Genomic DNA, 13,009 nt, shown 5'->3' with positions numbered 1-13,009 from the left:
CTTTAATACGCACAGATTTCGTAACACAGTGCCCCCTAATTTTTAGCAGAATTTTTGTTCTTTTATGCAACAGCGTAGGAAGCTTGTGGGACCATTTTGCGCTGACACCGTGAAGTTGCAACGGAGCCTAGGCAGTATGAAGTGGAGTGCCGTGAGGCTGTATGTGGCAACTGTGCATGCTGCGTGTATGAGTCGTGACCATCCTGTCTCATGACATAGACCGGAAGTGGCGTCGACTAAACAGAAAACGAGGACAACCAAACCGTAAATGACGCCATCAGATCGGAAGTTCGTCGCGCTCAGGCGCCAAGTGGAATTATGCTATTGCCTCAAACACGTTGTTGTTGTTGCCTTCGTGACATGGCGCATACCCACGACGGGGGATTGGCCAGGGTTCAGCACGCAGTGAAATCGTGCCCCCAGTTTCTTTTTATTCTCATTTCACAAAGGGCGTACACTGGAAGAGCCGCGATACAGCTTTTCAACGTTGTATTTGAACGTGAGCGCTGCTGTCTCCGGCCAGAACTGCATATATCAGGGCCAGCGGGCGAAATCTTGACATTGTGCTCAAGAAAGCCCGAACTGAGGTATTTTCATGCCACCACTATATCACGAAACATAACCGCATCCGTTTGTTATCCCCGAATTAAGCTCTCTAAATTTTTAGTTTTGCCCCCAAAACAGGGCTTAGATGTCTTTTCCAACCAAATTCCTTGCACGTAATCTGATTCGGAAGATGCTATCAACAGTATATGTAGGTTAAGGGCGCCCCTAGTGGCAGCTTCAGACCCTGTATTTGCGCGGAAGCTTCATGATGAATAATTTTTGGTCCACTATTTAGCGGAATCCACCAAGGCGGATTAGGTTAGTAATTAGAGAGCTATTACACTTTACACATTGGTAATGGGTAACTAGCGACAGGAGAACATAGAAGAAGCGCTTGTCCTGTGTTCTCGTGCGTCTCCCTCGTCCTTGTTGGTTCGCGCTGTTTAGAGAATCCCCCAGGGTGTAGTAGATTTGTAATAAGAAACTAATTACTCATGGGTAATGAGTAATTAGTTCATTATTACAAATCTACTGCCCCTTGGGGGATTCTCTAAACATCGGCCCAACACTGTTCCCACTTCGAGTTACTGATCAATTCGCTCTCGCCATACCGCATGCTAGCCGTCCTGGTTATTCTTTATTGAAAAGTCCTGGTTAGCTCAGAACGGCGACTGGCGCGATGAAGCGGTGGTCCTGGGTTCGGGCGCCGCACCAGGACTGATTTTTTTTCTCACTACGAAGTTTCTGTTGAAGCTGTATATCATTCACATGTGGCCGGATGGCTGTGCTTGGGTGGATGCTAATGAGTAATTACTTTCTTATGACCAGTAATTACACTGGACGATTCTGATTGCACCTCCATCCAAGGCACAATTTACGTATAGTTCGTTCCCGGCCGATATCAGTTTATCTCGTTTACGACCTGCACCGAGTATTCTTAAAGGGGCTGTGAAGGGGGCTCTTAATAAAGTTGCGGCATGTCTGGAATATTGAAGCACGCCGCTTCACGAATAGTGTCCAGCAAGGATTTTTTAAATGCGCTTTGTAGAAGCTGAGTTATCTATAGTTAAAATTTGAATTTCGGCGTCTTCGCGCCTTTCCCTCTCCTCTCGTCACTTTTTGCTCCCTGGAAGGTAGGCGCTGCTTCGCCGACCCCCCTCTGGGAGCGGAGCTTCCCGACCCGCCGGAGATAAGCGGCTTATTGGTCGCGGCCACGGTTGCTGCCTGACGTCTGAAAGAATCTAACCAATGGCCACCTCTCACCATGTCTACGCAGATGCGGGGGACGGAGGAGGGAGCATGAAAAAGTCGCCGGGAAGGGCTCGCCAACTTTAACGCCTGATTGTGGGTCGTCTGCTGCATGTAGAAGAGTATTATTTGGTTCTGATTTTCATGACAACGCAGCGCAGTGATTAAGTGAGGTTAATGTGCTCTTCTCGGAAGGCGTTTCAGAGCCCCTTTAACTGCAGTGCTCACTCAGCACCTCAGCCAGGCCCTGCGTCTTCCCGAAAGCAGTTCAAACACGATCAGGTCCCACGAGTCATACCTAGCGTCGAGCTTTACTCCCGCATATATCCCAAGCAAGCCACCATGCTCGGTGGCGTAACCTTTTGTGTGTGTGCTGATCCCTGCAATACTGAAAAATCAACGATAGCAGTTACTGGACTCAAGCACCTTTTCTTGCTTACAGTCGCTCATAGTTGCGAAACTACCTGCACGTTTATACCTACGGATCGATAACGCCAACCGTTATTGATTTTGCGAAGTAGCTCCAGCTGAGCCACAACCACTGCCTCGTGCCGATAGATGAGACTTGAGAGAGATGGGAGTGGACAGATTGAAAGAAAAGACGCGCGTAGCAACAACCACATCCGCCGGAGCGACGGCGCATTAGGCTGCCTCAGCAGTAGGTACCCCTCCACCTATAGGATAGAAAACAGGGCTAAACCACACAAAGGACACAGAAGGGTAAGGCGAGACACAGGTGCTGACTAACAGCTATTATAGATATTATAGATTTGTTTTTCTCCGGTTTTGTGACTGAATGTGTTAAATATTTTTTCTGATCTTTTGTGCGAGTCTCACGACTTTAGCCAAGCATAAAATTTGTCCATCGTAAAGAGTTCACATTCTGTTTTTTTTCTTCTTATTTCACTAAACGGCGCGATCTATTAGTAACACCATACTGTGCTGTGAAAAAGCTAACTTTTAAAATTTATGAATGAATGAACTGTTCGCGCACACTACCTTGAAACTGTCTGTATTGTCGCGGTAAGGGAAGACTTAAAAGCCTCATACCGGTATAGTTTAGTTTCGAAATCGGGTGCCACTGGCGTTATTTTCTTATTTATACGCAGTGTGAGTGTGACACTGGGCACAACTATGAATTCGTCACACCAAATTTGAAAGGTTTGATCCTACCGTGATTTCCAGACTTCCGCATGACAGTCAGCATGACATTGCAAGCCATCTGCACAGACTGAGATTCGGCGTAGCTTAAACGCACCGTAGCCCCCAATCATATGGACGTAGCAACTTTCCAAGCACTATAGCATCTAATGTCACAGAGGCTGCCAAGCACGCAATCTCTTCCCCACGCATATACGCGAAAGAAGAGCGTTGACCTCTTCGTGGGCCCGTTTAGACACCCGACCTCCGTCGGAAGACATCACATATCGGGCACAAGTCCAGAAGCTTGTAGAGTTCAGGGGCGTTGGTGTGCGTTTGCATACAAGCGCACCTCTCTTCTGTCCACATTGTCGCCCAACTTGCCTCTCTCTTCTCTCCCCCTCTTTCCTAGTGCAGGGAAATCGGCCAGAGAATAACAACCTGGGCCGACCACTCTGCCCTTCTTTGCACATCAACATATCTCTGTATTATGACTAGCTGCTTGTGCAGACCCTGCCCCCCCCCCCACCCCCCTGTAGGCTTTACGGCGGGGGGGATTGGCAGAGTTGGGTGTGAAGGTGAGGTTAGGAACTCTGAGGGCATATATGGTAGCTGCAGCTTGCGCATGTACGGAGCTAATTGTAGGTCAGTGAAGGGAGAGAGGTCTTTGTCCTGCACGAGACGCAGCCGAGTTTGATAATTATGATGATGATGATGATGGGTGTATTCTGAATGGATGCAGCTCCCAGAACACTTATAAATACTTGGCATCTGAAGCGGGTTTTTAAGCAGAAATCAAAGAGACAGCCATTTTTTCTTCACGCTTACTACCCATACATCGACTTAACAGCACACGCCGCGATGACCCTGTCGCTATGGAATTAGGCTGCTAAACTCAAGGTCGCGGGATAGAACCCCGGCCCCGGCGGCCGCTTTTGGTTACAGTCTAAACGCAAAAGACGCCTACGGGCTCCTGGGTGGTTAAAATTGATCCGGAGCCCTCCACTACGGCGTCCCTCACGGCCCATGTGCAGGTTCGGGACTTTAGACACCGCATACTGTAACGGTCTATGCATTATTAGCACGGTAGCTGCACTAAACGATCCTCCGAAGCGTGAGAATTTCACCCGTGCGATTCTTTGTATTCCTAATATACAGAGAAAGCCCTGCATGTCATTTTCCGCCTGTTTCAGGCAGCACCAGCAGCGGCGAAGTGGAGGAGGCCAAAGCCAGCACCTATTCTCACACCGCTTCCCTGCTCGCTCCACACGCCAGGATGTTGTTGCAGTTGTCGTTGGCCCCTCTTAATACGATGGTCACGCTCGACTGGGCACGCTTCCGCTTCTCCTTGTCTTCTTTTTTTTTTTGCACTTGTCGCTGTCGTTTTACTGCTACCACTTTCGACTGCTACCACGTTTCTTCTCTTGTTTCTTTTTTTTTCTTTTTATATCGGAAGTCGTTATGCGTCGGGTTTCTAACTGTAGAACATATCTAAGCTAATAAATTCACAGACGCTTAGGTCCGGTATCATGTAGCAATTTCACGGTGTCAGGCGTTAAAGGCTTGTTAAGCAGAGGTCGCGATAGTGGCGCCACGATTAAGTCATGGGTCACGTGACGCGCTTGTCACATTAAGGGTCGGTCGTGTAGCCCCTCAAACCTCTTCATATAACCGTAACCGCCACAGACTAACACATCCGTGACACCCCTCACACCTGGCCCTGACGCATCGCGTCGCGTGAATTACGCGAATGGCCGTTTAATTTTTCGCTCGTCTTCTCAGAGTCTCTATTCCTTCATTCCCCTCCCTACGTGTAGGGTAGCCAACCTAACACAACGAGTGTCTAACCATGCTTATCCTTCCTTTCTCTCTCCCCTTCTACTCTCGATCGTTCTTATCGTCCGCCGCTGCGAATGGTATGATGCCAGAGTGAGGGTTTTCGCTTTAGATCTGCTGCGATGGCCGCGACGTTTAGGCAGAAAAAAAGTGCTGATTACAACCTAACAGCTATATTCAGATGTAACGCTAAAACCCTCAATTGTGTTCTTGAATTAAGATTTGTTTCATTCGTGTAAATTCGAGTAGTATAGTATAGTATAGTATAGTATAGTATAGTATAGTATAGTATAGTATAGTATAGTATAGTATAGTATAGTATAGTATAGAATCTGGGAACACCTCTGAGCTGAACATGGGCCTTAAGAGACACAGGTGGTTTCCCGATTCGCTTCGACCATCTGGTGTTCTTTTAAGTGCATTGACATAGTACACTACACGGGCATGTTTTGCACTTCGCCTCCACTGAAATGCGGCCGCCGTGGCCGGGATACGATCCCGTTATGTTTGGCCCGGCAGCCGAGGCATTCACCAAGAGCTGGTCAGTAACATTATCATTCCTATAACCGAGAACACAATCTAAATGGAACGATCTAAATAGAAATTACATTTTTAAATATATGGTAATGGAGCACTGTACACGAAATAGTGATGTTATTAGTCCTACACAGCACATAGGAAAACACCAACGATTGTTCGTCATGCTGCGATTGGCTGGAGACTGGAGACATACGATAACCTATGCTAATTGGAATAGAAGTGCGGATAGGACAGTAATTGTTATTTAGTTACCTCAAGTTAGGCGTGACCGGCTAACAGTTTTTATTTTCTTCCTGCGCGCTCGTTCATTCCAGCTGCTCAGGCAATAAACACAAATAGCCTGAGCGGAAATAGATGTTACACTTTTCTTTATATGTATAATCCAGCAATAAAACAACAATAAATGTCTTTGTGGGGTGCTTAGCGCTTGCGGATTCCAACCAATAATAATAATAATAATAATAATAATAATAATAATAATAATAATAATAATAATAATAATAATAATAATAATAATAATAATTGTTTTTTGGGGAAAGGAAATGGCGCAGTATCTGTCTCATATATCGTTGGACACCTGAACCGCGCCGTAAGGGAAGGGATAAAGGAGGGAGTGAAAGAAGAAAGGAAGAGAGAGGTGCCGTAGTGGAGGGCTCCGGAATAATTTCGACCACCTGGGGATCTTTAACGTGCACTGACATCGCACAGCACACGGGCGCCTTAGCGTTTTTCCTCCATAAAAACGCAGCCGCCGCGGTCGGGTTCGAACCCGGGAACTCCGGATCAGTAGTCGAGCGCCCTAACCACTGAGCCACCACGGCGGGTCCAACCAACGGCTGCGAGTTCGGTTCCTGACTTAGGTGTCGTTTTTTTTTTTTGCTTAAGTGTCAAGGAGAGAAAGAACTTTATTTGCTCAAGTCAAATGTCGTTGCCGGCGTCTTCAGTGTTCGGGTCCCCAGTCCAGGACTCCGGCGGCCTTTGAAATACTATGCTACGCTCGAACGACCAGGAACGACAGCCCCAAAGCCTACAAAGTGTCCCTCATACAGCTCTCGCTGTGAGAGTAACGTCAAAGAGAAACGGGCACGCATTTCGACGCGTGTGCAGAGTTTAAAGTTCTCGGGATACGTGGTTTTGTACAAGCACGAGCTTGAATCGAGTGGCGAGGAAAAAGAAGTTTCATTTTAGAGCGCCAAAGGTTTTGCATTGAGTTCAATTTGTGGGATCCTCCAGGATTACATAATTGCAACTGGTAGGTTGATTTGCTAATTCTATTAAAACTCTTCGAGCTCTTCTTTTTCCAACAAAATGCTGTCTGTTATTTTACTTTAATATTCTTCTGTCGTTTTTCATCGATCGATACATTTTTTTTTTATTTCACGATTGGCGCTAATATTTTGTCGTAGTCGCCTATGGAAATTTCCTTGTTTATGCCGCTACGCCTTGGCCAATCCGCCCATGTGGGTATGCGCCATGTTTTAGGAAAAAGAACACATTTTCCTCAACAATTAAATGCGTCTTTTTCTGACTGACAAGCGTGAGCATAGCCATGAAAGTTTTTACTGAGAAGAAATACAGGTTGGAGTTGTCCTCTGTGCTCATAAAAAACGCGAGGACGAATATTTCCGTCACGGTGGCAGATATTTTGAACTACAAAGGTGCCATAAATACTCCAGCTAAATGCCTAAGAACAAACCATGTGACCTGAAGAGTTTTGAGCAAGGGTGTTCAGCACGGTGTCCGTTACAGCTCATCTAAACGTTAACCCCCCCCCCCCCCCCCCCCCCCGAGGTAATTTCGAAATGGCGAAGCAGTGTAACCTCTGACAACGATTAACGCCTGAGCAAGGACAAAGGGACATAAAGACGCTCCTTGCCTGATATATACGCGTCGTTATAGCGGAGATTGGGCATATGCTGAGCCTCAACAGTTCTGTGCAGTGCGCTGAAAGCATAGCGTCTAGTGCTTGCCCACCAAAGAATAGGCGTACGCAGCCAGCTACACCGTATCCGCTGCTATGACTACGGTACAGGGCTATTTCATTCACCTCCCATTACGTAACATCACCCGCCTCCAAAGAAGGCTGCCTGTACACAGGTGAGCCCATAATGGGAACAGGAATTAAGCAACGGTACTTTTTGTAAGACACTTTGCTTCGACGCGAGGCCGCGTCGGATGCATTGGCGCCCAAAAAGCGCGGTCACATCCCCGCGTGTTCGCCTTAAGATTGGACGGCCCCCTTACTTATAAAGAAATACAAAATACATGAAAAGAGAAAATGGGGGGCTCACTGCAGATTTTAAACAATACGATTTCAACTGCAAGAAACATACAGCCAGAGACTATTTTTTGAAACAACAGAAGGCAGTTTTTAAGTAGTACATTGTGTGGCCGTCTTCTACGGAAATCCCTCCGCGCATGGTGTCAGATACGCAGTCCGCGGGAGTGGGCTTCCTTACATGTCCAGCTGGAGTTCGAAGAGAGAGACCTACCGCGTGGATCGAGCACCGAGCCGAAAGGGGTCCGGTCTGCACTTGCCGAGCTCGTGCGCTCTAACTCCGAGAGAATTAGCAGCATTCATAGTGCACGCATTTATTACTCGGGGGACTACAACACAAACACAAGCACCGTATATTGCACTCCCTCAGCCATTGCGCACCTGGCGTCCACTGTAACCCGACCGTGGGCCGCAGCGCATGCGCACACGGACAAGGGTTGGCGTGCGAAGGCCGGTATGGCGGGAAACTTCTGGTGCGAACCGCTTGCGTGTCTCAGGTCAGCGGCGGCTGTTATTTGGCGGGTTTCGCCGAGCTCTCGCAGGTTCCACAAAGGTGAACCGCGAGGCTCTTAGCTAGTGACGTTAGGGGGAAACCCGACAAGGCACTGGAATGCCCGTCGGCAAAGGCCTCGGCGATAGCGAATTAGCGTCGCTCATGGAGCTTGCCGCTTACATCCGGCCCCCGCGTCCCGCACTCGTCCGTCGGTATAGCGGGGGAGGTACTTAGCGGAAGGAGTTTCGCGGCAGTCAGATATTATACGTAAATTACGTAAATTGAAGCGACAGGCTGCACAGCAAACAGAGAACAAAGTTTTTGTCACTCTCAATCATTGGTCCTGGGAGAGGAAAAAATATTGTGGTATTCTTTTTTCTAATATTTAGCCCCGTGTCTCATTCGGTATATCACTCGGAAGACCACAACTACTCAGGCGCCAATGAACTCCCTCTATTCAGGAAGGTAGTTCAGAGAACTCCCAACAAGGAAATCACTCCGTGACCGGAGGCGGTTTCGTGACGCTTGAATAGTTGCGATTTTCCGTGTGATACGCCGAATGGGACTGCGTTTAAAATGGAAGGTCACAGTTAGTAGAAAATCACCTCTATGATGGCGCATCGGAGAACTATGCGCAATCATTCATTCAGGGAGCTACTGCAACGGAGTCTGTTACAGTAGCTCCCTGAATTGGCGGCTGCACATTGTTCTCTGTGTGCGACAGCATACGGGCGATTTTTCACGCACTCGGATTGCAGCCACCTACAGAGTTGAACCCTTGCACGAAAACGGAGTCTCCCAAAACGACCTCCAATCATCCCGGCCTTGAGCCAGCCGAGTAGCCGCGCCATTCTAGCAAACTTCCCATTTTCGTCGTCACTTCACCTTGATTCTCGGCCGTATCCCGACTCCACACAGTACACTGCACTGCACGGGGCGACGGAACTGGCGCCGCGCATCATCGCAAAACGCGAACGCGCGCGAGCAAGCAAGCAAGCACGGAAACAATGACGGCACCCGTACATAGATGGCGTCCCACGAGTGCGCAACACAAAGGAGCCCATCACGAGCCACCACGTGAGGTGACCTCTCTCCGCCGCCACACTGATCGGGCCTTTTGTCTCGGGAAGCACACACACACAGGCATGCTCCACCAGGCCGCGACCCCGGACTCTTTCTTTCCTCTTTTCTTTCTTTCTTTCTTTCTTTCTTTCTTTCTTTCTTTCTTTCTTTCTTTCTTTCTTGTGACGTGTAAGTACGTAACGCACGCACGGCGCAGTTCGCAAGACGGGCGAGGAGTTCCCGAATCAGGAGAGGAGGAGGCTCCATTGTCCGCGTGGCCAGCTTGTGCCGTGGCTCGTGACAGAGCAGATCCTGGTGGTGCCAGAACATGTCTCCCCGCGGCGCGCGCCGGAGACACGCCTTGCCGAAGGAGGCGGCAGCCGCTGCTGTCGCCATGCGTGCATGCATATCCATGAGCGAGCGCGCGGCGTCTTCGAACGGGGCTCTGTGCGTGCGCGTGGCGTCTCCGCCCGTGCGTGTGCGTGCATCGGGTTAATGACTCCCTCCCTTGGCATGCACTCCTCTCCGGCATGGGGGCCGCGGCACGCGTCGCGAGCATCCGTATTCCGCGGATCTCCTCCTCCTTATCGCGGGGCACGTGGCACAGGTGTTTATCATTCTGTCTGCGACGTCTATGCATCTATCCAGCCCGCGGGGCACCGCAGAGGCGTGCGTCGAGTCCGCGATGTAAAGGAGTAACAGATTAGACACCGTCACCCCTTTCTGTTTCCGGGTGTACCCATTCATGGCGATAGACCCTGGAATCAAACATGGCGTGCCATTGTGAGCTGAGTCAAGGACGCCTTCAGCATTGCGGGTTGCCCTTGTCGAGTTTCTGTACAAGTGGTCGAAAAGAACACGCGTGAACTACGCTTGCACATTTGCGAAAGGGACCCTTACTCGTATGTGCAATACCAAGAAAACGTGTACGCTGAGCGAAGTTCATGATAGGCACAGTCGAATGTGTATATCGTGTAGCAGATGTATGTGTGCGCCCAACTGCCAACATGAAGTTGTTTTCGGAAAGACACGTATACTTCATCTCAAGATGTCCTTGCAGTCGACTTCTGTAAGATGACTATATCGGTTCCGAATGAGTGCAATTTGATCTTGAAATCATAATTCGCTGTGTTTCAGCCGATACTGTGGCAGAAAAGTATGTAATCCCGAGCGGCGAGTACATCACATGCGTGTAACCCATGCGGAAATGTAGCGCACCCGCACATTTCACTTGATATTTAGCGTTGGCCTATAGTCCCGGCTGCGGGTCATCGGGAGAAGCAAGGGACAGCTCTCGAACCAGTTTGAAAACGGCGACCAGAATCTACAAAACGGCACGTTGTTGGGCGAGTTTGGTGGTGGTTTTGTGTCATCTTCCATGTGTTGCCGTCGAGAATCTACAGGACGCGGCGGTGACTGATGAGCGATTGCTTGGCTGTGACAAGATCGTTGACGGTTTGGGTGTGAGTGCTTAACACGACAGCATTAAAGGCCCCGTTCACCAGGAAATCCGGTGTCGACGTTGTGAGTGAAAAATCTCAAGCATGGATCTGGCAGCCGGTGCCCAGAGAGCACTCTCGGAGGTAGATGGGCCACCCAGGCCACGTGACCTTGTGGCGTCTTCATAACCTGCGCACCGCGGATAGTGATTAAACTGCCCACCATGGCAGGTCGCTCGGGACTGAGAGTAACCTGGGCTGCACAAGGCACACCGCTGGGAGCACCTGTCATCGCAGGGCAGTGGCGTATCGCTTAGCCGCTGCACCTCTGCGCCATTAGGGGTGTGAGGACTCTCAGGGTTATATGACTGTAAAATGGAGAATGACCTTCTGCATATATGGGAATTAACCCATTACGCTATCGCGTCATATTCTTAAGGCGAAGCTTATGTGCCCCCTCCTTTTTTTTTAATTACGTATGTGATTGTTGAGTTGTTTTCGTTACGATACCACATGCAGCGACGCCATTTCATGTATGGGCAACATGGAAAAACTAACTTAAAGACCGTTCGAAAACAAACTTCTAACCTTCGATATCTCGAACTGTTTTGCCAGTTAGGAAATTTTAAGAAGTAGGCTCAGTTCCGGTGTTGAGGGCTTTCAATTTCACAATACATTCTTGCGCCCTGATACCAAAAATTAAAAAAGGTTTTGTTATTTTTTGTTAATTATTCATATTTGATTTGCGCACTGTGAGGCAAATAATGTCCGCTTTGCTTTGCAATCCAACTGCACAGACAGCGCCGCCGTTTCGTTCGCGGCTTCAAAAGAAAAATCTGCATCGAATAATCTGAGACGCCCGCTATAACCCAAAAGTACAGCTCAGTGAACAAGCTGGGCATCATATATATTATGTGCCAAGAATGGTGCGCGAAGCTCTTGTTCAGAACCAAACTCCGTGGGGTCCTCAGACAAATCTTCATCGCGGGCATCTAGACGGTACCTTCACTTGGAATGTTCTTGTGGAAGATATTTGGTTTCATCAAGATTTTCGCAACTAGAACTGTTATATGCATGCAGGTGTATACGGCTATCTGTTCCATTCAGCTCTTTACGTCTCAAAGACTGGAAACACTTAGCCTTGATCTACATGTGTCAGGCTTGACCCATTTTGTCAAGAAAAATTTCCGCTGTGTTGGTCGGTGTATGCATGTGCATAGTACGGAAGAAAATGATCTGATTTCGCATTCTAATCATCAAGACCGGGAACTTTTCTGGCCAGAATAACTTCTCAATCTCCACCACGTCACAAACTTTCGAACAAAGAACACTGCGCCAAAATGCAGGTTGAAATTGATCATACTCTTACCGTTTGCTTAAACATATCAGTGAACAAGTGTAATGCTAGTTAACTGCAAGACTAGCGTGCGAAGCAAGCGCAACACGTTATCGTGATGACAGCATGAGATGTTCCAGGTGTGCACTTACCATTTCCAGATGTTGTGCGGTATCCTACAGGCGACGTTCACGAAACGATATTTTTTTTTTTTTCTTAAGGTAGGCGGGCGAGCCTTCGGCGACGTCCTCGAGCACAAGAATCAGGGCTGCATCACACACAAGATCCGCCGCGTCTCCGCGCTCGAACGTCAAGACTCCAAGTCAGGCGATTCTTTCGGGCTTCGCGCAGTTGAAAGTGAACTCCACGAACCGCCCTCCACACACAACACAAACGCCCGCACCGGTTGCTATACTCACGACTTCCGCATTGGGAAACAGAAATTACCCCTCATCACCATCACCGCAAGGTACAAACTCAATTTAACAGTCCGCACGCGACCGCGCGAATCACGATCGTGGACAGCACCGTACGAGAGCAGCGCGAAGTTCAACGCGAGCTGTACCGGAGCGACCGAAAGCAAGTACCGTTCTTCCGAAAAAAAGACCTCAAGTCCTCTTGCGAGGTCCTTCCTTCCTTGTTTTTCGGCTTGCAACGCAGTCGTGCGGAAACCTATGGCGGCACTATATGCATCCGATCGGGGAAACGGCGTCGTCTGCTGCAGGGGCGGGAATCCGAGGCATCCGGAAGCAGGCGACGTCGTTGGGCGGCGTTGTCGGCACCATGGCTGCTCTCGCCTCTCGCTCGTTTGGCCGGCCCGCTATCTGCCGTCACCGAGCGTGCCGCGCTGCTGTGTGCCGGCCGCAGCCGTTGGCAGTGGTGGAGGCAAGGTCACGGTCAGATCTCTCTCGCGCCAGCGCGCGCGCGACCCGTGTGTGTGCGTGTGTGTGTCTGTGTACGCAAGGAGGCTGGCGGAGCGGTGGCTTCGCGTCGTCGCCTACTGTCACGCCGCCTTGTGTCACTCGCAGGCAATAACACAGTAAGCACCGCCGCCTCTATGGCGGCCGTGGTGGGGCGCGGGGATTTGCCCG

At 49.4% G+C, this 13,009-nt stretch overlaps 1 protein-coding gene across 1 annotated transcript in view; it reads right to left on the bottom strand.

Moving 5' to 3' along the window:
* The window catches only part of spz6 (Spaetzle domain-containing protein 6), a 30,915-nt gene extending 18,291 nt beyond the window's left edge, over positions 1-12,624 (bottom strand). Inside the window, exon 1 of the mRNA XM_077654750.1 lies at positions 12,071-12,624. Coding sequence (XP_077510876.1) covers positions 12,071-12,073 — 3 coding nt within the window. The 5' untranslated portion in view covers positions 12,074-12,624. The remainder of the gene's footprint in view (positions 1-12,070) is intronic.
* Positions 12,625-13,009: the final 385 nt, after the last annotated feature.

This window comes from Amblyomma americanum, chromosome 2 (assembly GCF_052857255.1).
Source record: "Amblyomma americanum isolate KBUSLIRL-KWMA chromosome 2, ASM5285725v1, whole genome shotgun sequence".
Classification (NCBI taxonomy): domain Eukaryota; kingdom Metazoa; phylum Arthropoda; class Arachnida; order Ixodida; family Ixodidae; genus Amblyomma; species Amblyomma americanum.
Note: the sequence above shows the minus strand (reverse complement) of the source record. Positions and strands in the feature narration are given on the sequence as shown.